This window comes from Oryzias latipes, chromosome 23 (genome assembly GCF_053564925.1).
Source record: "Oryzias latipes strain Hd-rR chromosome 23, Olatipes_Hd-rR_3.1".
Lineage (NCBI taxonomy): Eukaryota > Metazoa > Chordata > Actinopteri > Beloniformes > Adrianichthyidae > Oryzias > Oryzias latipes.
This window is the reverse complement of record NC_136259.1, coordinates 10,524,373-10,552,323: the sequence shown is the minus strand read 5'-3', so window position 1 is coordinate 10,552,323 and position 27,951 is coordinate 10,524,373. Positions and strand designations below refer to the sequence as shown.

The 27,951-nt window shown below is 43.4% G+C and overlaps 2 protein-coding genes across 16 annotated transcripts in view; one reads left to right on the top strand and one right to left on the bottom strand.

The window, feature by feature from the left end:
• The first annotated feature begins 1,066 nt into the window (after positions 1 to 1,066).
• On the top strand, positions 1,067 to 21,046 carry ppp6r2a (protein phosphatase 6, regulatory subunit 2a). 3 transcript variants are annotated; one of them, XM_023952213.2, is made up of 23 exons: positions 1,067 to 1,580; positions 3,682 to 3,856; positions 4,234 to 4,488; positions 6,759 to 6,945; positions 7,025 to 7,162; positions 7,250 to 7,315; positions 7,441 to 7,553; positions 7,734 to 7,847; positions 7,960 to 8,086; positions 8,539 to 8,691; positions 10,472 to 10,696; positions 10,772 to 10,836; positions 12,177 to 12,292; positions 12,369 to 12,454; positions 13,560 to 13,640; positions 13,711 to 13,808; positions 13,900 to 13,957; positions 14,034 to 14,161; positions 14,370 to 14,657; positions 14,757 to 14,809; positions 17,420 to 17,606; positions 19,427 to 19,531; positions 20,137 to 21,046. In XM_023952213.2, the coding sequence occupies exons 3-23, from the start codon at positions 4,262 to 4,264 to the stop codon at positions 20,183 to 20,185; spliced, it is 2,664 nt and encodes an 887-aa protein (XP_023807981.1). In that variant the 5' UTR covers positions 1,067 to 1,580; positions 3,682 to 3,856; positions 4,234 to 4,261; the 3' UTR covers positions 20,186 to 21,046. The 3 variants fall into 3 exon arrangements, with proteins under 3 accessions (XP_023807981.1, XP_023807983.1, XP_023807982.1); XM_023952214.2 differs by lacking the exon at positions 1,067 to 1,580 and adding an exon at positions 1,675 to 1,912; XM_023952215.2 differs by lacking the exon at positions 3,682 to 3,856 and having other exon boundaries at positions 1,163 to 1,580.
• Positions 21,047 to 22,661: 1,615 nt separating this feature from the next.
• sbf1 (SET binding factor 1) overlaps positions 22,662 to 27,951 on the bottom strand; it is a 60,171-nt gene continuing 54,881 nt past the window's right edge. For all 13 annotated transcript variants that reach the window (XM_023952681.2, XM_078941795.1, XM_078941791.1 and 10 more), the window contains 11 exons: positions 26,861 to 27,045; positions 26,625 to 26,792; positions 26,443 to 26,544; positions 26,184 to 26,369; positions 25,234 to 25,360; positions 25,038 to 25,168; positions 24,622 to 24,963; positions 24,343 to 24,548; positions 24,177 to 24,264; positions 23,975 to 24,103; positions 22,662 to 23,901 (listed from right to left, as the gene is read on the bottom strand). In XM_023952681.2, coding sequence (XP_023808449.1) covers positions 23,803 to 23,901; positions 23,975 to 24,103; positions 24,177 to 24,264; positions 24,343 to 24,548; positions 24,622 to 24,963; positions 25,038 to 25,168; positions 25,234 to 25,360; positions 26,184 to 26,369; positions 26,443 to 26,544; positions 26,625 to 26,792; positions 26,861 to 27,045 — 1,763 coding nt within the window. In that variant the 3' untranslated portion in view covers positions 22,662 to 23,802. The remainder of the gene's footprint in view (positions 23,902 to 23,974; positions 24,104 to 24,176; positions 24,265 to 24,342; positions 24,549 to 24,621; positions 24,964 to 25,037; positions 25,169 to 25,233; positions 25,361 to 26,183; positions 26,370 to 26,442; positions 26,545 to 26,624; positions 26,793 to 26,860; positions 27,046 to 27,951) is intronic.

Here is a 27,951-nt window from a genome sequence, read left to right as displayed (position 1 = left end):
GGAGCCAACAGGTATATTTGTAACACTCGAGTATGTGTGTGGACAGGCCACGCCCCCTTTTTACTAACATTAACACCAGACAGTAATGATGATAATCCTCCAGCATCTTGTTGCTTAAGGATTTCCTTAACTCCTCTTTTCCCCCTTTCTTTTGTGCCCTTACCCCCTGTCTCCAACATCTCCCCTTCTTTTCTCGGGTTCTTTTCTGTCCGGTCCAACAACAACAAAAAGAAAAAGGAAATGTAATCAATTTTAATAAAGTTTAGCCCAAATTACAAAAGGGGTTTATACAAATACACACTTAGTGTGTTAGAAGATCCAGACCCCCTGTTGTAACAGTAAAATTTGATTTGATTTTGATTTAATAAGAACACACAAAAACAAAACAATCATTTGTTATACATTCATACAATAACGTATCAAACTTAGGATAATTTGACATAAAATTAAAAATTGCTTGAAAGAGAGTAGACGGAAGGGAATTTATATAACCCCTGTTCTACCGTAACAATTTTTTTACATGATTTATCGTAATCCTGTTCATGACTTTAATCAGACAGAACTAAGAATCCTTAAGTATCAATAAAGCACATAACAAAAATGAATTACTTAATCATGTAAAAATAGACATAACCATTTTTGAAATCAACATGGCAAATGCAGATCAGTTATCTAAAATATTTTCAGATTATGTTAATTAGAAAAAACATGTATATGATTAAAAAATAATAATATATCAGTAAAAAAATATGTCCAACACAAGATGCCTTCAGCTCCTATCTGTGTGCTCAGCTGTTGGACAGGACAAGTTTAAAATAATAACTCTGAATAGAATGCTGTTAATTTCTAACCTTAAGGTTTTTTTTTTAAGAGTTCACTTATTAAACTTTCTAAATTAGTGTTGGCATCTTTTGTTTTGCGACTGAGTGGAAAGAGCAAAATAATAATTATTAGAAATTAATAATTATTTTTAGTGTTTGTTTTTCTACCGTGATCATCTTTTTTTAAGTTTTGAGCAAATGTGTCTAAATGGATGGATTAAAATCCTTCTTTGCATTCCTCTTCTTTGGCGCAGTGTGCACGCGGCGGTCGCTTCCTTCTCCGTGATGTTTTGAACCTCATCATCATCTTCGCCTGCCGTTTGAAGTCGGCGCTCGTTCCCGGGAAGATCTGCTGCTCGCTCCCGCGGCCATGTCGCCATTTTGATTCTAAATTTTTGAGTTTTTCCTCTTTGCATGCTAAACTTAGCCCCGCGTTCATGTCGCTTCGTTCGCGTGTGTAAATCCTTGCCTTACATCTAAACAATACACGAATCCCCGCTGTGTTGAGTAGGCATCTAACACAGCGGAGCTGCTTTTCGATGGCTCCGAAAAGCGACATTTGACTAGCCAAGTTGGGCTAGCTTAAACACAGCAAGACTGAGCTCCTCTTCAAAACAAATCACTCACTGGCTAACGGACGCTAGCACCCTAAGCCTACGACGAGTTGGCCTCATTTCTAATGACTTTATACTTCTTGACGACAAAACTACATCACATCTGAGGCAGACGGAAGGAGAAACAATCGACTTTTAGTCGAAGGTAAGTTCTGACCGCAGTCGCGTTACGACTTAAATCTAGACCCCACGCCGATATGGTAGTAAAGTAGTTGAACCCAAGTTGAACTTCAATAGAAGAGCTATTGAAGTTGGCTAACTCCGTCCAGCATACGGTAACTCCTGTCAGGCGCTAATTAGCTCGGATGCTAATCAGATCAAAATGAGGAACTAACTAGCTGAACACTCTGAAAAAGACTCGACTCGAGGCACCGTCCGAAGAAACCGTCTTTTGACGTTTATGATCAGGAAACCAGCGAGGCTCGTCAGATGGGAACTTAGCCGCCGTTTGACGCGGATTCTGTTCAGATCATCATGGTAGGACTTCATCTACAACTTATGCCTTTATGCATCGACCGTATTGTAAATCAGCTTTTAAACGCATCATCTATGAGTGAAGACACTTTCATTCAAGAACGTCGGTTTTCCAAAGAGCTTCCGAATCGATTGAAACCATGAGCGACCAAAGCCTTGGTTGGTGCAAGAGTCGAGCTCACAGATCCGAGCTTAGATTTAGTTTGATTTCTAAATCAAGATGTAGTTTGATTTCTAATCACTTGATGTCGTAATCTCGCTTTTGTTTTTAGCATAGAGTGAATCTTATTGAAACTTTTTTTTTCCTTTCTGCTGGCGGCGCCTCGGTTGAGAGTTGAAGTAAACAGAAACCTGAGCTTCCATAGCAAACCAGTTGATGTCAGGTTATTTCATGCCAAGAAAACTCACTGAAGATTGTTGAATCAACCGAACCAACTCAACAGGCACATTCATCCCTTGAATCTGAAACACAAACTGTTGGTTTTATATGTAAAGGTTGCATCGAACTTAAGCTAATTCAGTATGATAAAGATTTGTTTAACACTTTCAAAGTTTAAATTATTGACTGCATTGATCACAAACACTTAGAGTCGTAATTTATAGACATTCTGTTTGAATTTAATTAAACTTTTAAACAATGTGATCCGATCCAGTATGTCAACAAAGATAAACATATTTTGAAGCTTTGTGCAAGTAAATAAGACTAACTGTTAACGTTCCCTTTTCTTTATTTCTGCTGCTTTTAACCAAACAAGAGCCTGCTTCACGTCATAGCGTCCACATGCGTGCTCTTCATGCATCATTGTTCCTCCTTTCATCATGCATGATGTCTGCCGGTAGACTGTTTGTCGAGCTCGCCTCTTGTGGGTTCTATTTTGGATGTAAAGTCAAGCATTTGCTTTCCTGCTCAGTGTCCACAGGGAGTGCTCGGCAGTGGGTTATTATTGCACTTGTGTACTCTGTAAATGTGTGCCAGATGGACACGGCTGGCTCGGCTAATGCGGGCGGAGGGAAAGGTCCTACTCAGGAAAATAGGAAAGAAAAAGAAGGAAGCTCTTTGATTTCCTCCTTTAGTTTAACTTCCACGATCAACACTTGATGCATTGACTTTGGCAGAGTTACTTACCAAGGCTAATTATTTTACTAAGCTGCTTGTGTTTTTAGCTGAGCTGCCATAGAAACTGAGTGTCAGAGAAAACAACAGCCTGAGATTACCTGTGGATGTACAGTGGTTTGAACAGTCGGGAACGCTGTCCTGCATGGTGAAGCACCTGATGTAGCTCATCATAAAGCTCTGCAGAAGTCTGATGATGACAGCCATGGAAGGTTTGGAGATAAGCAGGATGGTGTTCTCTGAGTAACAGGGTTGGAAAGACTGATCTGAGAAACATTCAGCAGCAATATCACCTTTATTACTGTTGTGCTACTGACACCAGACAAGGAGCTAGACTAATCTTGATCAACTGTGATCAACGGATGAACACAGAACTTCGTGTTCAAATGGCTTTTTAAACATTTGTCTTCTATATGAATGCTGAACCCTGGAGAACCCAACAACAGTTTTCTTCTGGGCCTTTAAATCAATTTAGAGGTTAGTCTTTGTTCATTTTGGGTAGCAGCAATTAACGGCGGTCAAAAAAATAAAAATAAAATAAAAATAGAAAATAAATAAATAAAATAAAGTAGTGGCCAAATTTAACCCTGTGGTTTCTCCGGGGTTCTTCCATAAGCCGTGACACAAGTCCCGATGATTCACTAACGAACCTTTTCAGTTTTCCAGGTTATGAGTCTTTCTGCGTCTCATCTCCTGAAGAGCCCTGCATTTTAAGAAGAGACTGATGCTGATAAATGCCAGGCCTCGCCACACTCTCTCCTGTCTGCACAAACATAAATGCCTGCCTGCCCCCGGGGGAGGTCTGATTAAAGATATCCACATTTCATCCACTGGTATGTGCCAGTACTTGACTTTGGTAGTCCTGGCTTTTTTGTTGTTGTTGTTAGACGATGCTTGAGTTTTAGACTGATATTTACAGCATAAATGATTTCCACATGGATCTTTATGGTGTTGGGTTTTCAGTGTTTCCTTCATAACGGTTTCTAAATGCTAAGTGAGCGCACCATTGTGCTTCTCTCAGCTTTAATTTTATTAAAATGAAAGATTTCACTGGTGTTTAGAATGGATTTTTGTTAAAATGAGTGAAATGTTCTATTTAAAGCTGTTTGTTCCGTTTTTCTTTTTTGCATTCCTCCCACTTTCTCTTACTGTTTGGGGGCTCTTTCATCCACCTGTTTTACTCTCTCGTCTCTGCTGTTCCTCGGTACAGGGCCGTGCCCCTCGTCCCAGCAGCCACCATGTTTTGGAAGTTTGACCTACACACCACCTCCCACATTGACCAGCTGCTGGACAGAGAAGACGTGACGCTGAAAGAGTTGATGGAGGAGGACGATGTCCTGCAGGAGTGTAAGGCCCAGAACCGTCGGCTGCTTCTCTTCCTCTCCCAGGACCATTGCATGCAGGAGCTGGTCAGCCTCATCACCACAGAGCCACCGGCTGACCTGGAGGAGAGGAGCCGCTTCAAGTGAGCTCCAACACAGACACACACATCCTCACACAACCACCAGAACTGCATGTGATTGGATATGTTCAGTCAGTAAGAATTCAGAATCACCTGATCCAGGGAAGTCTGCAAAAGGTAGGGCGGGGATAGCTGGGAAACGAGCAGCAGCTCTCTGGGATGAGGGTCAGGCAGCTCTGGTTCAGGACCAAACAATAAAGGTTACAGGTCCAGCTGATTCAGCTGTTATCTAATCGAAGCACGAGGGTATTTTACTGCTTGTGTGGGTCTCACTTTAGCTTGTGGGACCTAAGGACTTATTATATTTAATAATACTGAACTGTAATGAAGTATGCGCTTTTTAATGAGAGTTTTAGGTAAAGTCAGACAACATGGTTTAGTTTATGGTGGTGTAATCTGGGTTTAAGATCTGCAGTTTCTTCTCTACACCTGCTGACACTAGTCTCCTGCTTTCTTTTTTTGTTCCCTTCTTTCTTCTGAAAATTAAGCAGAGCAAAAAACTTGTGTCTTTACATTTAGTTCATACAAGTTTCCTGGAACCACATAACATACAACAGAAGTAAATAAAAGTATTAGTAACAAAGTTATTGGAACATTTAAAGCATAAAAGCAGCATGTCATGTTTAGCAGTTAGGCAGAACTTGAATTGTTAGTCATTTTGGCGTTCAATATTTTTGAAGTTACCAATATCTCTCTCTCTTTTTTTTAATCTACAAGCTTTAGATTCCTGATTTAAAGGCACATAAATTTGTATTCTAGTGACCTGTGGGCACTGATGATGGAAAATAGGGAGAAACTACCAATCAACGTTTTCAAACACTCCAATATTTTCAGATTTTTTTTGAAAATGTTCTGTTTCCCTGAAATAATAGGTTTGTACACATGAACAACTGTAGTTACAAAAAAAACAACCCAGCAAGCATTTTTATAAACCAAAATGTTTTGTAAACCTTTTAATTCACAGTAGCCACTTTTTACGTACCACAGCAGCAGCATTCATGTTATTTGAGAAAATTAATGAAATATTCTTCAGAAAGTTCTGTCCAAATCTCCAGCAGAAATTCCCATAAATGTTGATTACTTGTTGATGTCTTTGCTTCAGCAAACTCCAGGTAGTCCAAACCAGTTCAGTCTGGAGCCTGCATGTTTTCAAGGTTACATTCTTGTTAGTTTGCCCTCGGAAGGTTCTGGCAAAGCTTGTATTTGGATGTTCTTGGTCATCTTGGTAGAGATGAAACCCGGACTGAGATGCTAGGCTGTGGACCATTACTTCGGCAGGGATCACAAATCTAATTTAACAATCCACAGATCAAAGCACAATTCTTGCTAATCAATATATTATGTGTGAATGGTTTCTATACGTCCACACATAGTATATTGAATAGTACTTTGATCTGTGAGTTGTTAAACATTTTTTTTTTATTGGTAATAAACAAAATGTGCAAGATTTTTTGGTTTGTGCCAAATTATGAATGATATGTTTGTGCACAGATTGTTGCCTGTGTTAAAATAAACATATCCCAGCAGAAATTGAAGAATAAGTTTCAATTTCATAAGACTGATTATAGGACAAATCCTTTTTTTGGTACATCGATCACTGAAATTGAGGGTCTTTCAAAGCATAAACAGCTAATAAAAGGAACTTTCTTCAACTTTTGAGAAGACTGTCTTGTTTGTAAAAAAAAAAAAGTCCTCCTGAAGGCAGCTGAAACTTCTTCAAAGTGACAGTCTGCAGTTTATTACCACATTTAATTTCAATTATCATTTTTACTTACAGAAAAACAACCGTCTTCTAAGAATTTACTCATCAAGACTTAATAAACAAACACTCAGACAAACAACTCAAGGGTTTTTCTAAACAAAACTACATTAAAACAAAAACGGATATAAATCTAGATTACAATTTCTCCATGGTAATTTAGTGTCCAAGTGACAGCCAGGCATTGCTAATGAAATACAAATACACTCAGTGCATTCGGGCGGGGAAAAACCCAGCAGGAACCTTCTCACGGACAACTTGTTGCTCAGAAGTCTTTGTGACCGCATGAAAGCCCCTCCAGTCCTTTATTCTGCCAAATGAGCAGATCCGCGCAGGCTGTCAAAACCTCAACCATTTTCAGCAGTGCCACTTGTATTTCTAGCTGTTCCAAACTGGAAATGCAGTTGCTTCAGACTCATTCGAGTCAAATGAAATTAAGTCTTTACATTTTTCTTATTGTTGGGTTTTCTTCCAGTCACTCGTAACGAGGTCCCTTGTGTGTTTTTTCTTTAAGATTTCCAAATGTTGCGTGTGAGCTCCTAACCTCAGATGTGTCCCTTATCAACGATAAGCTTGGCGGGGATGAGTCTCTTCTTGAAATGCTTTACCACTTCCTGGAGCAGGATCCCCCCCTCAACCCCTTACTGGCCAGTTTCTTCAGCAAAACCATCGGCAACCTGATTGCCAGGAAAACTGAACAGGTCCGCTGAATGCAATGCTCTTTGAAATGTCTTTCTGGTTGTTTTCTATAGCTGAAAATATTTCATCTTTGCTTTTTAGTTGATTACCTTTCTAAAGAAAAAAGAAGGCTTTATTGGTCTAGTGCTCAAACACATCGATGCCTCTGCCATGATGGACCTGCTGCTTCGCCTCATCAGCTGTGTGGAGCCTGCATCGCTGAGGCAGGAGGTCCTGCAGGTTAGCTGCCCCGGGCCTGAGTGGAAACAAAAGCTGCTGTGAAGACAGGAAGCTGATAGATTGGTTTGTTTTTCCTTCTTACTCTAGTGGCTGAATGAGGAGAAGTTGGTCCAGAGACTCACGGAGCTGATTCATTCTGGCAAAGATGAAGAGGTGAGGACTGATGGGGTTGCTTTGAGGAGCCGAGGGTTCACCTCCTGTTTGCTCAAAGCTCAAGACCCGGTGGGCAAATTGGTAAACCATTAAAGAGTGTCAACCACATCACATTTATCTTCCAGAGACAATCAAATGCCTCCCAAACGCTTTGTGACATAATTCGCCTTAGTCGAGACCAGGCCAATCAGATGCAGGAGAACGTGGAGTCGGACCCACTATTGGCTGTCATAGAAATGTAAGTTCTTAAACTTTATTTTTCATTGAAGTTCTTGGACAAAAACTGAAGATTTCAACTCTTGAAGTCTGTGATGAGCCCAGCTGATGTGATCATCTGCAGCCATAACTTTAACCTCAGCCATAGGAAAGCCTGTGTGTGCTGGCTGCTTGTTGTCGCTCATCCTTGCATGTCTTTAAGGCAGGAGACTGTAGCAGGGCTTCTCAAAAACATGTTTGAGGGGGAAAGGAGCGAGACTTCCATCGTTAACGGGACTCAAGTGCTACTTACCTTATTGGAGACCAGAAGGTCTGGGTGAGTCTTGCAATGCTCATTAGGTTCCTTTAGTTTTCCAGGATTGGATGAAAAGTTGTGAGGCTGTAACATCCACTAAACATCAGCGTATTTGCCTATGTATTGTTGGCAGGTTGGAGGGGTTGATGGATCTGTATTCTCAGGGTTATGAAAGGTCTTACACTGTCAGCAGCAGTATTTTAAATGCCATCGAGTCCCATCTAAAGGACTTCCAGCAGGTTCTTCTGGATCCCCCTAAGGTAACACTTTGTTAAACTCATGATTTGATGCTTTCAAACGCTGATCTATGTGCTGTTTAAGAACAGTTCTAGTCATGCTTGTTTGTCATGTTACTCTTTGGTTGGCTCAGTTCAGGGTTTGGATTTGATGTCCCTTTTTTGGTGCTGTGAAGACACTTTATATGATGGAATTTGGTGTAGTGGTCAGCACCTCACAGTGAGAAGGCTCCAGTTAAAATCTCAGCTAGGTCCTGTCTGTGTGGATTTTGCATGTTCTCCTCGTCCATGCATGTTTTGGTTGGTCCAGCTTCCTCCCACGTTAATTGGGGATTGTCCCTTTGGTCCATGTGTGTCTCTGTATAAACTGAACTAAACCCTACCTCTGTCCTACAGTTAGCTGGCCTCAGTGATCCCATCACCCTGCAACTGACAAAGTTGGTGTAGAAGATGACGCTTGTTCTTTCTTTCACTAGAAAAGTGCAATATTGACGACCGTTGGCGTTCTTGAACAGCCTCTTGGGAACGCTCGCCTTCATGTGGTTCGGCTGGTGGCTGCTTTGCTGCAGACCACTTCACCTACCATCTGCCAGGAGCTCTGCAATCTTACCACCATGGACCTACTACTGGTTAGCTCATCTCTAATTTCCATCTGAACTTACCGTATTTTCACGACCATAAGGCGCGCTGGGTTATAGGGCGCAGTTTCAGTTATGGGTGATTTTTCGGTATTTCACACACATAAAAGGCGCACCGGGTTTTAAGGCGCAGGCACGTTAAAAAAGGCAGTGGGAGCAAAACTGAGTTGTTGTGATTTATTTTTTATTTTTTCAGTCATGAAACAGCATCCAACAATCCATCAAATTCCTCATCTTCTGTATCTGAAATGAACAGCTGGGCTAAATCTCTTTCAAACACGCCAGGTTCCCTTTTGTCACTTCAGAGTCTGTCTCGTTGCTGTGCGGTTCCTCATGAATGATGCCAGCTTTTGCAAAAGCTCGAATAACAGTACAAGCAGACACGTTAGCCCGAGCATCTACAATCCATTCACAAATTGCGGCGTAACTCCCCCGGCGCTGCCTCCCAGTCTTGATGAATCCATCACTCCCACGCTGTTCGCAACCTCACTTTGAACGCCCTGTTTACACCGATGTCCAGTGGTTGGAGTTCCTTCCCGGAATGACAGCAAGCTCCGAGTTCATTTGCTTCACTTGTTTTTTCACAGCATCTGTGAGATGTGCGTACCTGAAGTCACAGATTAACAGAGACGGTGACGCGTGGAAAAACCCATCTGGTCTCTTCTTTCACACCCACACTTCCCTCCCCTGCTCTCCTGCCGTCCTCTTCTACGTCCTCTGCCAAAGTCTCACAACAACACATTAGGCGCACCGCCTCATAGGGCGCCCCCTACATTTTGGAGAAAATTTAAGACTTTTAAGTGCGCTTTATGGTCGTTAAAATACGGTACTCGACTAGAGTGGGTTTAGCTAGCTGATGAGGACCGGTCAGCTGCCATTGTCACACGAAGTCTCTAAAGTAGAGGTCGGCCATGTTGGTTTCAGGTTGCAAACAAAGAAAAACCCTTTGAAAATGTCTCATTTGACACAAGCAGCACACATCACAGATAAAGCACACGTCTACGTTTCAGTAGATGACAGGATGAACTGCTTTTCTTTGCTAAGCTATATATATATTTTCCTCTATGATCTCTTTGATAGAGAAGCTGTTGGTTTGTGTTGTGGTTTTACACACAGTTGATTTAACAACAATGACATCAGGTATTATTAAATATAAACAAAAAAAACAATTTCAAAAGATACACAAACAAACAAAAAATGTTTATTATTAAGACAGAAGGTGGGGAGTAGTTACCTTAAAAGAGCAGACGTGTGGTTAGAACTTAATGAGTACGGTTCATGTTCAGAGGTGGATCCACTCTTTAGCAGATGTAGAGCTGTTTGTTTTTTCAGTTGTGTCTAGATAAACTCAGAATGATCAATATTCATTTATTTTTTCTCTTTACATTGTTTTACACGTAGTACAACTGTTTCAATGTAGTTTTACCTTCTGTAGAAAACAATGGGTCTTTTTCAGGTCGTTTTATTGAACCATCATATGTGTAGTACTTTAGATAAATAGTAAATCAGAGTATGGAGAATGTACTTTTCTCTTTTATCTTACAGAAGGACTCAGATCAAAAAGGATTCATCTGATTAATAAAACGTTTAAAGATCTTTTTTTGGGGCTGTAAACAAAGAAAACCCCAAGTGTCTATGATCTGCAGAAAAGCCTCGGGATGGTTCTGTTGAACACACGCTTGAGGGATTGTTTTCATGTTCTTCAGAACATACTCTGGTCTGTATTGTTTCCTCATCTAAACTTTGTTTCCAATCTTTGTTCTTCATGTAGGATCTGTTCTTCAAATACTCCTGGAATAACTTTTTGCACTTCCAAGTGGAGCTGTGCGTGTCGGCTGTGCTGAACCATCCGTCTTCAGAGGAGCTGTCTGGTCCGGGCCTCCAGAACCATGATACGAAGCCCGCTGATACCAGCTCAGACACGCAGGGAGAGGGAGCAGAGACAAGTTCAGCCAGCGATCCACAGACCTCTGTTCATAACGCCCTTGTAGCACATGTAAGTGTCTTGAAATAAAAGAATCATTTTTATCTGGAAGCCCTATGGATTTTATTTTCTGTTTTGAACTTTCAGCTCTTCCAGAAGTGTCGCTTGGTTCAAAGGATCCTTGATGCTTGGGAGGAGAATGATAAAATACAGTAAGGTGTAATTTTCCTGCTGCTTTCACTGTGATTATGAGAAAAACTATCAAATTACATTATGCTAAAATGCATGGATGAATGCTTCACAATTAAAACTGAACATGCTTAGGAAATTCAGAGGGCTGAAACATTTGCATAAACTTGCTTTTGATGCTAAAGTAACTTTAGATGTTGAAGATGACCTTTAACAAGGCAAAAGCTGCCAATGCAGGAGGACATGCAAGCTGAACGCGCAGGAGTGTTGGGAAACATCCGCATGAAAGGGAGCGGGTGAAAGAGGGAGGAGGGGTGGCTCTACTGTAGGGGTATCTAATGGCAAGAGTCTGGCGATACGATACGTTTCCCGATATTTTACTGAAACATATTTTCTTTTTTTTTAAATATGACTTTGAAAAAACTATACCTAAATTTTAATGTCTTCCACTGTAATAAAATGGTCAAATTCAGTTTATTTAATGATCACAATGTCAAGCACTGCAGCTGTATCTCATAAGTTGCATTTACCAAAGCAAATTCATTGTGCTTTTATTTTGGTAAGTTAAAATATACAAAGGGAACAGTCAACATTGTCTGATTTCCACAGCAAAATATTTTTCATTATAAGAAAAAACAAAGAATGAATGTGCCTTAACCAATAAGTTTCTATTGGGGCAATAAAATGCTGTTTATTTTCAACATTGCTTAATAATTTAGCTTCTCCAGTACTTTTAAACGGTTCAGGAGCCAGAATGGTGCTTCAAAAATAAAGGGTGGGGTGGGACACACTGATCCTTTCCAGAAACAAAAAAGTGTGATGATGAGGCAGCATGACAGAACGAAGGAAAGTTGCTTTAATGTGACAAAGAAGGTGCTTTGTTTACATATCAATCCGCTCTGCTGCACCTTTGCAGCCACGCTTCTCACACATCCCTGTGGTCCATCAGGTCTCTTAACTTAGAAACTATTGCTGGGAGGTTCTGCAATCCACGCTTTTATATGTTACCGGCAGCAACATGGCAGAGAGTTTCTGTTTGGTATCCATCCCAAGTTAAAACAAAGTAGTTCATGTCTCATAACAATGAAACAAGCTGCCTCTGGCTGCAGTCTTCCTGTTGTTTTGCGTGGTGTAGAGCTGGTCAAAGAGGCTCCGTGTGCTCTGCTGCCAACTAGAGGTCGGAGGGTGAAGTCAACAAGAGTTAGACACTGAAGGATGCTCAGACATAATTAAATAAATATCGTCCTGGCAGCATTTTGAATTGAAAAAAGTATTGCCAAATGAACTATTGCAATATTTTGCCGAATCGATTTTTTTCTTACACCCCTACTCTACTGGTCTAAACTGAACCTGTGCATGCCAGGGCTAATGGTGGTACCAGAAGAGGAAACATGGGTCACTTGACTAGAATTGCCAACCTGGTGGTGCAGAACCTGGAGAAAGGCCCAGTTCAGACCCAGATTGCTGACCTCATCAAAGGTATTAAAGTCCCATAGCATAATTCCCATAATGCCCTGTTTTGATTGACATGTCAGTGACCGAGTTTTTGTTGCAGAGCTGCCAGAAGACTGCAGGGGTCGATGGGAGAGCTTTGTGGACGAGACTCTGAGAGAAACCAACAGGAGGAACACGGTGGAGCTGGTCAGCCATCTTTCTTCTGGAACAGATTAGCCTGGGACAAAACTTTTACAAAGCTGTTCCTTAAGAGCTAAACTCTTCAGTTTCAGACTGGAAAGCTCAGAACAGCCTCTTTCAGACTGTGGCTCTGGTGTGGAAACCTCTTCATTGTTTAGGCAGTAGCAGATGGGATGTTAGATGAACCTGCCACTCCAGTTAGCGAAGCCTCAAGTCTGTTGGCAGAGATTAAATTTAAACTTTCAAATCAGCGATGACTAAAGCTGGTTTCTTTAAGGTCAATGTAAAAACTGCATTCAAACATCCATAACCAAAACTTTGGAGTAGCGGAGTAAAACACTGGACTCTGGACAAAAGAAGACACTTTCTGGGGGGGAAGAATCCTCTCTGCTCTGTTTGGATGAAGCTGGACAGTTTCTGCCTGACTGCACCATGCTGAGTATAAAGTTGGGTGGAGGGAGGGTCATGGTAATGGGGTCCAGGAGCTGTGATTAACCCCTCAGTTCTTCAGTTTATGGGGACAGTTTTAGGACGGCCCCTTCCTTTTCCAACAGGGCTGCACAGCAGAGCCTACAGCAGAACCTGACTGACCCAAACAGTGTGTCAGGAGTTTGCTGGCTTCAGAACTATCTAACTAAACAAATTTGCATGGATAACAGGCGCCATCCCTTTTTTTAATCATAGCAATCAGTTAGACTGTTGGTGTGTGGAAATCTTAAAAACAGCAGTTGTTTTTTCTGAGTGTTTAACAGTGAAGGTCCATTAAAGCTCATGGTGAGGATGTTGGGACTTGGCAGCTGCGTAGCCTAATGAAGCTTTTTTTATGTCAGTGAGCTAATTGGACTGAAAAGTCTTTTTTGTCAAATGTATACAGTTTAGACTTGGCTTATGGAAAAGAAAGCTCTGATGGTCTGGCTATGATCTCCGATTCCTGCAGTTGCTCTCGTTATTTGCCATCATTATTAGGAGTCGAAGGATAGGGTCATCGGACTAAAGCTGAAAGTTGATTTAGATTTTTTGTGAGAGTGTTTTAAAGGTCTGTTGATTTGTGCAGCATGTTTTTACGCTGCAGGTTCAGACAGGTGTGTGATGCTGAGCTTGTGTTGTGTAGGTAAGCACCCACAACATGCACTCCTCCAGCGAGGACGACGACATGGAGGGCCCCTTCCCCAACGACCTGTCCCTGCAGCAGGTACACTTCCTCCACGTTGATCCAGCAGCTGACAGGAAGAGCTTCCCTTTGAACTTCCTGTTCCTTGCAGACTTTCGCAGACTATCAGATCCAGCAGATGACCGCCAACTTTGTGGATCAGTTTGGCTTCAACGATGAGGAATTCAGTGAACACGATGAAAACATCAAGTCAGTTTTTCGCTTTCTTCATTTTTTCCAGAATGAAAGTTTATTTTGTGATTGGTCTTACCCTTTTCCTTGGGTTTTGCCCCTTTCTCAGTGCCACATTTGATAGAATTGCTGAGATCAACTTCAATCTGGATGCTGATGACAACAGTGTAAGTGTTGGTTGAAGCTTCCTGTGCTTTTGAAGGTTGAACAAGCTTTCCCAGCAGCCTTTTCTCTTTTCCTCAGGCCAACGCGGCAGCTTTTGAGGCCTGCTGCAAGGAAAGGATACGCCAGTTTGATGATGCTGAAGAAGAGGAGGACATTTGGGAGGAGAAGGAGATCAACTATGCAACACAAGCTAAATCCAGAACGAGGTGGATTAAAATTATTTTGGATGAACCTGGAAACTTTTAAATGACAAACTTGCTGTCCTCATAGTATCAGATGGAAAGAATCCAGTTTCTTTTGATGGAGAAATAGATTTCTATTTTTAAATAGATAAATGCAGTAACAACGTGTTGAAAATGTTCTTCTGACTGGACCTTAGAGAGGTGTGTCTTCTGACTGGAATTCTCCGTCCAGGTTTGGGGTCTCCCAGACTTTGGAGGGAAGCTCGAGAAGCAGCATGGAAAACGGCGACCGGCAGCAGGACCACGGGTCTGGGTCGGACGATGGGGACGACTCTGAGCATAAGTCAGCAAATCCAGATCCTGGCTGGACGGCAGATTTCAGGGATTCTGGAGGGACTGGGGCGTCCCAGAGTGCATCCGGGTGGGAGGGCCCAGCTGACACCGTGGAGGAGGCGGCGAAGAATGGAGATGCCCAGGGAACGGGCTGGGCCAACTTCACGGAGTTCCAGCCTTTCGATGGGTGAGACATGTTTGACTTTAACAGCTTGTGTGAGTTCTGCTTCCAGGATCTAGATGGAAGAGCGGTCCTTAAACCGGTTTCTGTCTGTCTGTCCTGCAGGACAGAAGCTGATCCTGAAGACAAACAAGCCAAACAAAACCACAGCAAGACTGGTGAGTGTCACTGTCACAGACTTTTGGATACAGTCTGATTGGGACAGAAAAGACGATCTTCTATGGACTCATTTATACAATACAGTTTCTGTCAACTTTTCTTATTTTTAAACTACAAAACACCTGGAGCGTTTTGTAAATGTTTTAGTGTGTATGTGAGAGAGTGAGAGATCCTTAAAGACAGTGTGTACATTGTCTTTAAATACTAGTGTATTCTTGTATAGTCCTTTTCATAAGCCGTGTCTCACAGCCACTACGTACAATTTGCTCGTGTTGCATGGATGAAAATGGGTCATATATATCTATTTATCTATCTATATATATCTATATATATCTATATATATCTATATCTATAAACATATACATATACATATATATATATATATATTTTTTTTTTTTTTCCCCCATTCATCCTTTTTCATTCATCTTCGTCATGGGGCTGCTGGAGCCTATCCTGGCTACTTGCATATCTGTATATATGTGTGTATAACCGTGACACCGAAACACCTGCTGCTTCATTACCGCGGTGATCAAAAATCCCATACCGTCACAGCTCTATTCCCAACTTTGACGCGGCAGTAACAGAACAGGGCAGCAATATGGTAGTAACAGCACTAACAGGGCTGGTTAAAAAAAACATGCCGGTAAAAGTCACTGAGAGAGAGAGAAAAAAAAAGTCACTGAGAGCAGCAGTAACTTATAGGCGCCTCTGCGTGGCACACGCCTCCTGTGCACTGAAACCATGGAAGTCTTCCTCCTCAGTGTCAGATTGGAATAGCGTCAGATATTCTGCGCCACACACACTCTCTCTGTCTCTCCTTCGTTGTCACTGTCAGAGTCACTCTCATCCTGAGGCAAATTCACTCCTGAACTTGCGCTGTCCTCTCCCTCACGCAGCAGAGCGGCTGTTCCAAACCCGTTGGTTTCATGATGACGGTGTGTTCGTGCTATTCATTCACAAAGCAGGAATTTACATTAAACTTGGGTCTTGTTCGACACATATACCGTATTCCCCCTCACTCTTACCCTTTCTGCTCAAGCGCCCCTAGTGGCCGTTAGAAAAAATGCATGAAAAAAAAGAAAAAAAATGCATAAATTAGCCACATCATTGAATAAGCCGCAGGGTTGAAAGCGTGACAAAAGTAGCGCCTTATAATCCGGAATTACAGTTATTAGTATAGTTATTTTACAAAAACACAGAGCACTGCGCAGCACAGGTATGAAAGAGCTGCATGTGGCTCCAGAGCTGCTGGTTGCCGACTTCTGGTTTGGGGTGAGCTGGACCACAGAGTGTAGGCAAAACGGCCAACAAGTGCTGAGCATCTCTGGGAACTCCTTCAAGACTGTTTGAAGACCATTTCAGGTGACTACCTCTTCAAGCTCATCAAGAGAATGCCAAGAGTGAGCATAGTAGTAATCAAAGCAAAAGGTGGCTACTTTGAAGAACCTAGAATATGACATATTTTCAGTTGTTTCACACTTTTGTGTTATGTATATAATTCCACACATTAATTCATAGTTTCGATGCCTTCAGTGTGGATCTACAATTTTCATAGACATGAAAATATTTGACATTTAGGTTACTGAGCAGAAATCACATCCTGACAGCACCATGGTCAGCTCCTGCCGCGGGTCGCTGCGATGCTTTGTTTTCATTAAACTGTCGAATTTCCCTGGTCGGCACCAGAGAGATACCACTCTGGACGGGGGGTCGGGTAGGAGACCCCCACTCTGTATAGACTGTTGGAGGGGTGAAAGATCGTCAAGTTATATACCCGTGCATGATTATTGCACTGTTTATGTGCAATTCATTAGGGATTTGTGTGATTTTGTAATTTTAACATGATATGTGTGCCATATACGCAATATAAAGTTGTGGGAAAAGTTTACCAGACAAACAATTGTGTAAGATTTAAGTAATAATTGCATATAAGTTATGCAAAATACGCATAAACTGTGTAATTCTCAACCGACCCAAAATTTTAAACGGCTCAAAACCGAAGTCACAAAAACCTGTCGGCTGAAAAATCTGAACACATCGACGAATGACAAACACAAGAAACCCTTATGAATGACTTGTATCACGTATATCATGGGTGTGTCATGAAAGACAGAAATTACACATGTGGAACATGCGCAAAATGTACATAATGGCTGTGTGACATGGCCTTGCTTAGCTTTAAGGCCTAAAGTGTTTCAAAGGACCGTGGCGTTTAAGGCCCTCCCCAATTTTTTTACCTTTCAGCTCTTAGATTTCAAAGGTATAACTCCAACTTTGTCTTTAAGTGACAAAAGAACAATTTAATGTCAGGCATCGTATCAGTAATGGATAATGGCTGATGAGGCGTCCATTAGCAGAAATGAATGAAGGACGGTTACTTCTCATGATGGAGAGGAGCACAGATGACGGCAAAAAAGACACTTGTGGTGAAAATATTCTCAAATCTTTATTCTGGTGAATGAAATAAAATGTTCTTTTTGGAGGAGTAAACTCTCACTCCAAAGCCAATGGAGCTTTTAGACCCCCCCCTTATGACAGGGTGATACTAGAAAAAACATAACCAAAGTTGCTGTGTTGACCTGTAGGTGTGTGTGTTTGTGCCACCGCAGCAGTGAGCACCTCTTGTGGCTCTCCGTCAGCAGCAGAAGGAGGGAAAGCTCCGCTCATAGCTTCAGACAGCAGCTCCTCCGGAGGATCCGACAGCGAGGACGAAGACAAGAGGGCACCTCCTGCTAAGGCTGCTGCAGAGATTGCCACGGAAGCCACCTCCGAAAACAAGACACCTGACCTCAAAAGGTTTGTGGTGGATCTGGCATTGTTTTTTGTCCTTTTTTTATTTATTTACTTTTTTTTTTTGGGCACTAGTGTGCCACCTAAGAGATTCCGTCCTGGGCAACCACCCACATTGCCCAGGGGAAAAAATCACCACAAAACATTCAGTATTTCTGCTTTTTGATTTAGGTTTTTACAAAGAAGGCCAGATTTAGTGAGGTGTAAATGTGTGAGGGCCAACCAACCCTTATGGTTACATTAAATCCAAACAAACTACCGTATTTTCCGGACTATAAGTCGCACCGGAGTATAAGTCGCACCAGCCCAAAAATGCATTATAAAGTAGAAAAAAACACAGATAAGTCGCACTGGACTATAAGTCGCATTTTAACTTTCACAACCTTATATGACACAATCATAGCAGACTGTTTATCTAATAATTTCACAGTAATTTTTTCTCAAACTTATTTATTTATTCTTTTCATGAAGCATCATTGGCCAACTAATACTCTGTTTTCATCCTGTATTTGTAGAAACAGTTCTCATTTTTATTGCATTTCTGAATCTATGAAATCATTGGAAAATAGAATATTATGTTCTTAGCCTTCAAGATCTTACTGTAAAAAAAAGTTTGCTGATTCTCTGAGTCACTTAACATACTCTTAACACTTAACATACCTCATCCATCAAATTGACCCAGGAACATCATCTCTGTTCCTCACAAATGAACATAACAGGAGGGTTAACAATGGATTTATTTCAATTTATTTCTAATATAAGTCGCTGCGGAGTATAAGTCGCACCCCTTGCCAAACTATGAAAAAAAGGGCGACTTATAGTCCGGAAAATACGGTATTTAATGAACTTTTTTTGCAATGGGATACTTGCCATTTTTAGCATAAATGATGGGTTTTTTTAAAAACTTTTTTTAACTGACAAAGGTAAGCTTTGTCGTCCATGGCGAAAATGGATGGCAGCATTATCTGCAACGTTTACGTGTGTTATCACGTGGGTCCGTCACCTTAAAATGAAATAAACTTTCATAACATTTTATTTTGAAAGAACAAACAAAGTTTTGATTTTGTAACCCAGACCCGTTTCCTGTTGCTCTGGCTTTTTACCTTAACATTGATGGGTCAACGCACTGGAAATAGAACTCCAGCGTAAAGCTTGGTGTGGAGGTATGGATTTGAGACACACACGTGACGGAGGCGACGTAAACATTCTGATTGATCAATAAACGTTCTATTGTTTGAGTCAACACAACAGAGTCGGACCGCAGACGGATCAGTGGAAATCAGCCTAATTGTCCTAATTCCCACTCTAATCCATAACCCTTAAAAGACAACAGAGTTTGGGACAACCCTGTGTCCTGGATTTTACAGCGGTTCAGACTCATGCTCACTACATTTTTTTTAAACAGCAAGCATGATGTCACTGATTTCTAGGCGTAAAAACCTGATAAATATGATCATTTGATAAAGATTATTTATGAAACCACTGTGTTCTAATGAAATAAAAATAACCAATGACCAATCATTCAAGTGCAATGCATTGTGTTCTACATTCAACAATCTACCAGTCATGAGCATGGACGCCCTGTAAAGTGCACCGAAGCAGTGAAGGAACTTAGGCCCAACCTGAGTGCTCATTTGCTTTGCTAGAACAACCCCACCCTCTCTAAGGTGGGATTTGAACTTTCATCAAGTGTGAGTAAAAAAAAGTGCGCTGAAACTGTGGGTAAACCGTTTAAGGTGTTCAGATCCACGTGAAGGTCAGGCGTGATGAGGTTCGTTTGTGTGTCAGAGCTGCTGTGTGCGAATTGTGTTGTTGTGTGTCCACAGTGAGGAGAGCCTGGCCTCCCTGGAGAAACTGTCTCTGTCAGATCCTCCTGCGAGCTCCGAGCCGCCCGCAGATGAGCCACCTGCAAACACACCTGCCGACAGGAAGTAAGTGCCTCGGGCTCTCCACACTTCTGGGCATGCTCAGTTTGACTTATTTAGGACATAAACAAGAGGAGCACGACCCATTCCTCAGCTGAAAAGAGGAGGTGCAAAGTATACTCTCCCCTCACTGAAGACAGACGGTTGTTTCCTCATAAATCATCACTGTCTTTGTTCTAAACAGTTTGGGGTTTTAATGCTAAATCAGGAGCCTGTAGGTCATGTGACCCACTGATCCGTACACGCCAGGATACTCATGAAAACAATCCACCTGTCTGACAGATAAGACCCACAGATACTTTAATAAGACGGATGAGGTCAGTCTGATGCATCCAAAATCTGCATCATGGGGTGTCCAGACCCCCCCCGGCAAAGACTTGACCTGGGATCTGCACGCTGCTGTGTGCTCTGCAGGTCAGGGACCAAGTTCCCCACTGGAGCCAGGTTCCCCTCAGGAACTGGCTTTAGCAGTAGTGGGTTTAGATTTCTGTCTCAGTGGAATCAGGAAAAACTGAGCTTTTACTTTGATGGTCTGTGATTTGCTGCTTTATAAAAAGGGGTGTGTGCTACTCCTGGCTGAGGGTGTGGTTCTCCCATCTGTGGTTCTACAGAGAGACAGTGGCGCCAGCACAGGAAGTGTCTGTCAACGGGCCGGTTTGAGCAAGTTTGGGCGGGGCGTTCGCCAGCCTCCTCCAGAGCGACTCCCTGGTCTCCGGTGTTTTCACTCTGCCATGCTATCGGACATGGACACTGCCAACCAACGACGAGGTGGACCGCCAGAAGCAAAACGCCACAGAGGAGAGGAATCATGTCAAAGCCTTTTTTTCCTGATGTTGCACATAAAGCTGTGCTCTTTTAATGTAGCAGAGTTCTTTAAAAACCACAGAATTGGAGGGAACGCCGGCCTGCGTATTTTTTTAAGTCCTCAAAGATTTCTCCGGTCTCCCTGGTGGGTTGGATTTTACCCGGTCGCCCCTGAACGGAAAGCACAGGCTGACTTTTAATGATGCCTCAACAATAAATACTTGTTTTTTGAAAATATTCTTTTTTGTTTCCTCTTAAAGCTTAATAAAAGCACTTATGCAGGCATTTACTGTACGTCCTAGCACAGCATTGTCTTCATGTGGTCTTCATCCAGGTAGGGTTTCCTGTCTTTTTTGCTGCTCCTGAAGCAAACAGCAGGTCCACCAACGTCTCCAATAGTATTATTGTCCTCTGCTCGTGTGCAATAATGTCAGCCTTTTATTTAAAGCAAATTCAGCCTTTTCTTTTCTCAAAAAATCAACATTTGTGAAATTTGATCTGGATTCAATCTAAGTGGAGATTTCAAATTTTTTTATTTTTACCTTTTCTGTGCATCTTGAAGCAGATTTTTGTTGACCTAGCTAGTGAGCAAAGACCTTCTGATTGTAATGATATTTGAGTTCTTCATGCTGTCTCCCTGAAATCAACCAAACCTCATCTACCTATACACAAATATTATCTACACTTAAAAGACCTTTAAAAAGCAATTCCCCATCCTGTCGTTGTCTGTCCTTTGTTTGGAGATCTGGTGCTGCAGTGTGCTGTGATCATTGATGACCAAATTGTCCTTTAGGTGGTTGTGGGCCCTGCTATGGACTAGTGAACCCCACCTTCTGCAGCTGTGCTGCAGGGGTAGAACGTCCACCCATGTGTCTATAGCCCTTGTGCTATCCTATGGGATCAAGATGACCATTGACTCCCTACCATGACAAAGGTGGATAAAGGTGAAGAGGATTTCATGTAATCCATGGAAACCAGTGAAGATCAAAAATCATTGAAGAAAAAAGTTCAGCGCACTGTCTAGAGGGGGCTAGATTACCTCACTCCCAATGTTAACCCTTGTACTATCCTAGGCACTTTAACATTGGGAGTTGGGAGTTGTCATCTAAGATAGCACAAGGGTTAAGCAAGATGTATTGTTTGGTTGGCTATAGGTGGAGAGAGTGAATGTATGATTATGGGACTGTGACAGTAAAGCGCTCTATAAGAATACACCATTTACACTCACCGTCCACTTTATCAGGTACACCTGTCTTACTGCTTGTTGATGTTAATTACTAATCAGCCAATCACATAGCAACTCAATGCCAATGAACCCCCTACATGCCAGCCATGTAGACATGGTCCAGACGACCTGCTGCAGTTCAAACCGAGCACCAGAATGAGGAAGAAAGGTGATTGAAATGACTTTGAACATGACATGGTTGGTGCCAGACAGACTAGTCTGAGAATTTCCAAAACTGCTGATCTTTTGGGATTTTCACCCACAACCATCTCTAGGGTTTACAGAGAATGGTCTGAAAAAGAGAAAATATCCAGTGAGCAGCAGTTCTGTGGGTGGAATTGCCTTGTTGGTGCCAGAGGTCAAAGGAGAATGGCCAAATTCCTGGTCTGATGAGCCTCAATTTCTGCTGCTATATTTGGGTCAGAATTTGGTCAATAAAAAAAGCATGAATCTGTCCTGCCTTGTGTCAACGGTTACGGCTGCTGGTGGTAGTGTTATGTGGGGGATATCTTTTTGGAATACTTTGGGCCACTTAGTACCAACTGAGTATGGTTCCAACGCCACAGCCTTGTTGCTGACCATGTCCACCCCTTTCTGACCACAGTGTTCCATCTTCTGATGGCTACTTCTTGCAGGATAAGGCGCCATGTCATAAAGCTGGAATCCTCTCAGACTGGTTTCTTGAACATGTAATGAGTTCTCTGGACTCAAACGGCCTCCACAGTCACCAGATCTCAACCCAATGGAGATGGTTTGGGATGTGGTGGAACGGGAGATTGGCATTATTTATGTGCAGCTGAAAAATCTGCAGCAACTGCATCAATATGGACCAAACTCTCTGGGGAATGTTTCCATTACCTTGTTGAATCGATGCCACCAAGGATTAAGGCAGTTCTGAAGGTCCAACCTGGTACCAAAAAAAGTGGCCGGTGAGTGTAATTAAGAGGGTTTATAAGATGAAATGATGGGTTTGATTTGATTATTAAGCATTTACTTTAAACCCAGAAGCTGGACCCGATCCTTCTATCCTTTAGACTTGTCATAAAAGAAACAACTGAAGGCGCTGAGAGGAACGCCGCTGTGGAAACAGAACTTCACCAGAGAACATTTGAACCCACAGTTTTTTATTTGGAGTCTAGAAACTCTACTGACATGATTGACAGCCCATCTCAGAGGGAACGTTCTAAATAAAAACCAAATAAATAAAGGGGGTTTTGTTATAGCTGTAGCTGCTGTACACGGAGGAGGAAGGTGAAGCAGTGAGGAGAGGCAGTGACGTTCCCACAGGTGAGCTCTGCCGTCTGACCAATGCAGGCGGCGAAAAACTCAATAGTTCAGAGGACGCCGCCTACTCCACTGCCACCGCTTTACTCGGACTGCCTGGGAAATCAGGAGTGATGTATCAAAACCAGGGTTTCCAAACAAAAAGAGCATTAGTCACATTAATACACAAATAAACAGTTGGCACATTGGATTCCTAATTAAAAAATAAAGTGATGTGAAAAACCTTTACTGAAAAGACCAGTTAAATAAATTACTACTAGAAACGTTACATACAAATTTGGAGTCGTATATACAAGAGACTTATTCAACAAATCTACAGTTTCACCTTTAGACAGCAGCGGGGGGGGGGGGATTTTACAGGGTGGCGGGGGCGACCCCTCCCTTGTTTCAGACGGGAAGGTGCGTCGCCCCAACGTGGAAAAGTGACCTGCTGTCTTTTTATGAAGACATCCCATAATACTGTGCGACACCCCACATTGTTCTGCTCAACGCCCCCCCTCTCAGTTTCCCTTACAGATTTAAAGGAGGCGTCCCTCGTAGTGATGGGGGGGGGGGGGGGTCATCTACTCTGTAAACACTTCCTGCCACCATAATTTCATGCTTTTCACAGTAAATCACTTCTGATTGTAGAAAAAAGCTGGGGGAAAGGGCTAAACAGAACATCCTTCATGAACCACTAAGGACCCCCCCCCCCTCCTCTGAAGACACTGAGTGGCTACACGAGGCAGTGAGAGCAGCAGTGTCTGCTCCTGCAGGTTTGGTCCGTTAGGCTTCAGGCTCCTCCTCTTTTCAACAGGTGATGCGCAGGTGGGGGCTCTGGAAGGATCTCTAGTTGGTTTTGTGCATTCAGACTCATAGTGGTCAGACTGAGGAGGGGAAACGTTTTTCTTTTTTTTCTTTTGTAGTTTTATAGGAAAATGGCTGAAACGTTCAACAGGACGGAGCGTCAGAAGCCCTGCTTCCTCTAGGCGTCAGACAGGCAGCTCTGGATGCTGTCCATCCACTGCTGGGCGCTGGCGGCGTCTTGCGCACAAAAACAGAAGACCCGTTTGGTGGTTTTGAGCTGCCGAGGGAAAGAAATAGAAGTCAGGACCCATCGAAGGCGAGCGCGCATAAGCCACCGAGCTGACACTCACGTCAAAATAGGCTTTCTCCGTGATTTTGGGTGACGTCACCATCGGTGATCCTGAAGTGACGGCCTCCACCTCTGCTAGGTCAATGAACCCCCTACACTCCTTGTCTTGTCGGGTGTTGTAGTACCGCAGCTGCAGGATCAGAACAGGGTGGAGTTAGATGCCTACCTGAAGAGTGCTTGTTGTTTTGAGACATACTTCTTACCTGATGTTTGGTTTTATCCAGAACGAACCAGCGGGGTCGCCACGGTTTCAAAATGGATCCTCTCTTGTATAAAATCCCTTCAAAGCTCCTGTGGATACAGATGATAACCAATCAGAGAGGAGGTGGACCACATGGCGGGCAGGTGATCGCATGGCGGCTGCCTCACCTGTTCTCGCTCTCAGTGCTCTGGAACTGGCTGTAAAGAGTGCTGGTGCTGGTTCGGCCCGGCACCGGGGTGGAGGTGGCGCCGCCCTCGCAGTCCAAGCCCAGGTTAAGGGAAGGCCCAACGGCGCTCTCCTGCAGGCAGACTCCCTGAGAGCGGCGTTGGTGGCTCAGGTTGGACGCCATTAGCAGGGAGCTGGAGAAGGACGGCTGTGGAGGAGAGTCCAGAGTCAGCGGGCTCAGGGTTCCACTGACGAGGCGGGAAAAGCAGTCGCCTCCTCACCTTGCTCTCCGGTTTGGCGTCCGTCCTCTGCGTCATCTTGATTTTGTCCCAGGTGTCCTTCCACCTCTCCGCCGTCTGGCCCAGCTCAGCCTCCAGACTCTGCAGGTCCTGCAGCAGCTTGCTGATGGCGTCTGGCATCACCTTGCTTAGGTTGTCGTAACATGGCCACACGATGCGGCGCTGAGTCACGGGAGCGCTGGTGTCGGGTTTGTCCGCCACCTCCTCTGCGCGTTCTTGCCGGCCCCGCAGCTCCCAGTCATAGGACGGTGCCTCAGATAGCGTCTCCTCCGTGTAGAAATCCCACAGCTTCAGATTGGAGATGAAGGTGTACGGCCTTAACACCTGAAACTCAAAAACACAGCGTTCCCGTCAATGCTGGTGGCATCTGGCGGGCGATGAAGGTCAGAAGCACCCACCTCCTCATCCTCTGGGCTGAACATGTAGTTGTAGAAGACGGGTGCCTTCTTGTTCAGTCGGTCGATGTAGTCCCAAACAGACTTGCACACCAGAGGACTTTTCCTCTCGCCCTTCTCCTCAAACAGCACTCCTGCATGGACAGACAGATAAGCACCACAATGACCCGCCGCCACGCCGCCTGTTCCCCCCTCTTACCCAGTTCGATGCGCTCGTAGTCCGAGTCCAGCAGGAAGGTGCGGAAGCGGTTGGAGACGTAGTGATAAGCCAGGAACTTCAGGTAGTACTGACTGAACTCAAACTCCATGGGGAACTGGAGGTGGATCTGAGGAAGAGGAGGAGGGGCACGCCTTAATGCTGAGCCAACAAAAATGACATGTTTCTCATGTCAATAGAACTTCTCATGTAGTTCTATTGACCAGAATGAACTGTTTATTTCTGTCTGTGGTGATGCAGAAAACGAGTTCCAGCCGGAGTTTGCCTAAATGTGAAGCTGCAGAGGCAGGCATGGACCATCAGTAAAGTACATAAAAGACCCCAGACAAACAATAGCAGTTTCTCAGTAACTTCCCAAAAATAATCTCATAATCATTACAACGAATGACAACTGTTTTACAATGAAAATTATAGCGAATTCTATAAATATCTACAGCAAAATTCAGAAAAAAATTATAGCAAAATAAAAAAAAAATGTTGCTTAATTTAACAAAAAATTATAGTAAAATAAAAAAAAGATAGCAAAATTAAAAATCTTTGGCACAACTTTGAAAAAAATCATAGCAAAAATCAGAATTTGTTTTAGTGAAGTTGACCACACCCCCAATGTGAGCATGCTGCAGGTCACCCACAGAATTTGGTGCTTTGTGTCCGATATTTTCATCAGGATTGACACATAAAGAAAAGAAATTAAAAAAACAGTTCATACTGGTCAATACTGAATCCATCTCCAATGTTTTTCCTCTGTAATGTTTGTGAATAAAGTCAGTAGAAAAACCAAACAGACGGGTGATATGATGCCGAACACAAACTAATCAGATCATGTCAATGACACGGACATGTTGTGGGTTTTCTACTTTGAATTGTAGCTCATCTTCTAGTTTTCATGAACAGATGAGGTTAGAGCCCACCATGTCCTGAGGAAGACCCACCTGATGCACACAGTCCAGGAACTGCAGGAACACCGGCGTGAAGCCGCTGCTCTGGCTGGCAAGCGTTTGTGCCCCCCGGTGGCTGAATCTGTGGCCAAACGACAGCCACTCCTTCTCCACCAGCAGCCGGAAGCCATCAAAGGTCCTGTAGTACGGATCAGACAGCAGCTGGACCAGGGACACCACCTGCAGCCAGCAGGAACCTTAACACCTCGCAGTCTGACCTTCACAACAGTGGAAGTCTGGCTTTCAGTCTGACCTGCGTGGTGACGTCCCAGCCGTCCTCCAGGCTGACCATGGCGGACGAGCCCGTGTCCAGAAGCTCCACCACCAGGACGGAGACCTGCAGCACCCTGTGCAGCTGTGCAAACATGTGGACGTCAGAGTCAAACAGCAGCTGGAAGCAGGGAGGACAGACACAAGGAAGAAGCAGGTTCCCACCAGAGACATCCACTCCGACTCCTCCACGCAGCGCAGGAAGCCGTCCGCCGTCACCGAGCTGGGCATGCAGGCCTTTATCAGCTTCTTGAAGCTGTTCTTCACCTGCCGCACGTCGCACACCTCAATGGGGACTACCTCCCACTGCTGGAACGCGTCCTGCTTCCCCCCCTGATGACAGAGGCGGAGTTCAGAACAACTCGACTCCTCCCCCCCGCCTCTGCAGATCATCAGCTCACCTTCAGCTGGCTCTTGTCCCCGATGATGTAGAGGAACGCCTTCTGCTGCCGTAGGAAGAGGGGCTCACTCGGCCCGCCGTTGGGCTGCGGAGACTCAAATCCCGCCAGACGCGGCCCCACGTCAGGGTTGTAGGCACTCAGACGTAGAGCTCCCGATCCTGTCAGACGGATACTGCCCCATCTACCTGAGATGTGGGCACACACACACACACACCATGCAGGGATCAGAATTTATTTGAGCTCTGAGGTCACACACTGAGGACCTTCTGATCAGACAGTAGAGTCTTACATCTGTCCGATTTTTAAACGCTGTCGTTTCTGTTTTGTCTTAATAAATGAATTGATTGTTTTACATTTTAGACACAATATTTTTATTGTTATTGCTGTCACACAACTCTGGTTGGACTGCTGGCTGGGGTTTTCCGATGTGGAGTTTTTGCATGTTCTCCTCATGCAACTGTGCATTTTCTCTGGCCTCCTCCCACAGTCCAGAAACATGCTGCATAGGTGGACTGTGTGCGTGGTTGTGTATCACTGCTACATACTGGTGACCTGTTTAGGCTGAACCCCGCCCTCACCCAACAGCAGCTGTGATAGGCTCCAGCAGCCCCAGGACCCTAAAGGTGGATGGATATTTTTCATTTACATGTTGCTGTACTCATACAACATATAACCGTATATAACATTTAATAAAGACAGATTTTCTTTGCACATTTGTTCTTTTACAAACATTTTTTTGGTTTATTTTAAAATTTGAACTTGATTTTCTTTTGGGGTGTGTGGTTTGGGTGACCTTTTTGGTTAAAACAATATTTTGTTTTAAGTTTGTTACTAAAATCTGAAGTTGATGTACGAAGCAGTTTTTCTTGTCCTGATTACGGTGGGCGAGGGTGCAAGACATGCGCACATTTAAGATACAACAACAAATCCCAGTACAAATGAACAAATACTGAAACACAACAGCAAATCACAGAACAAATCAAATTTCCATTAAGCAGCCGGCCGGCAAGTGCAAAACGCGACAGTAGAAAGTGGAGAAAAAATGAACGCTATCGAACGAAAGCTGCTAACGGAATGGGGATTCCCTTTAA

Coding starts and splice junctions, on each gene's coding strand:
- ppp6r2a (XM_023952213.2), top strand. CDS start 4,262: ATGTTTTGGAAGTTTGACCTACACACCACCTCCCACATTGACCAGCTG. Junction 14,162..14,369: donor CAAGCTAAATCCAGAACGAG/GTGGATTAAAAT, acceptor TTCTCCGTCCAG/GTTTGGGGTCTCCCAGACTT. Junction 17,607..19,426: donor AAGACACCTGACCTCAAAAG/GTTTGTGGTGGA, acceptor GTGTGTCCACAG/TGAGGAGAGCCTGGCCTCCC.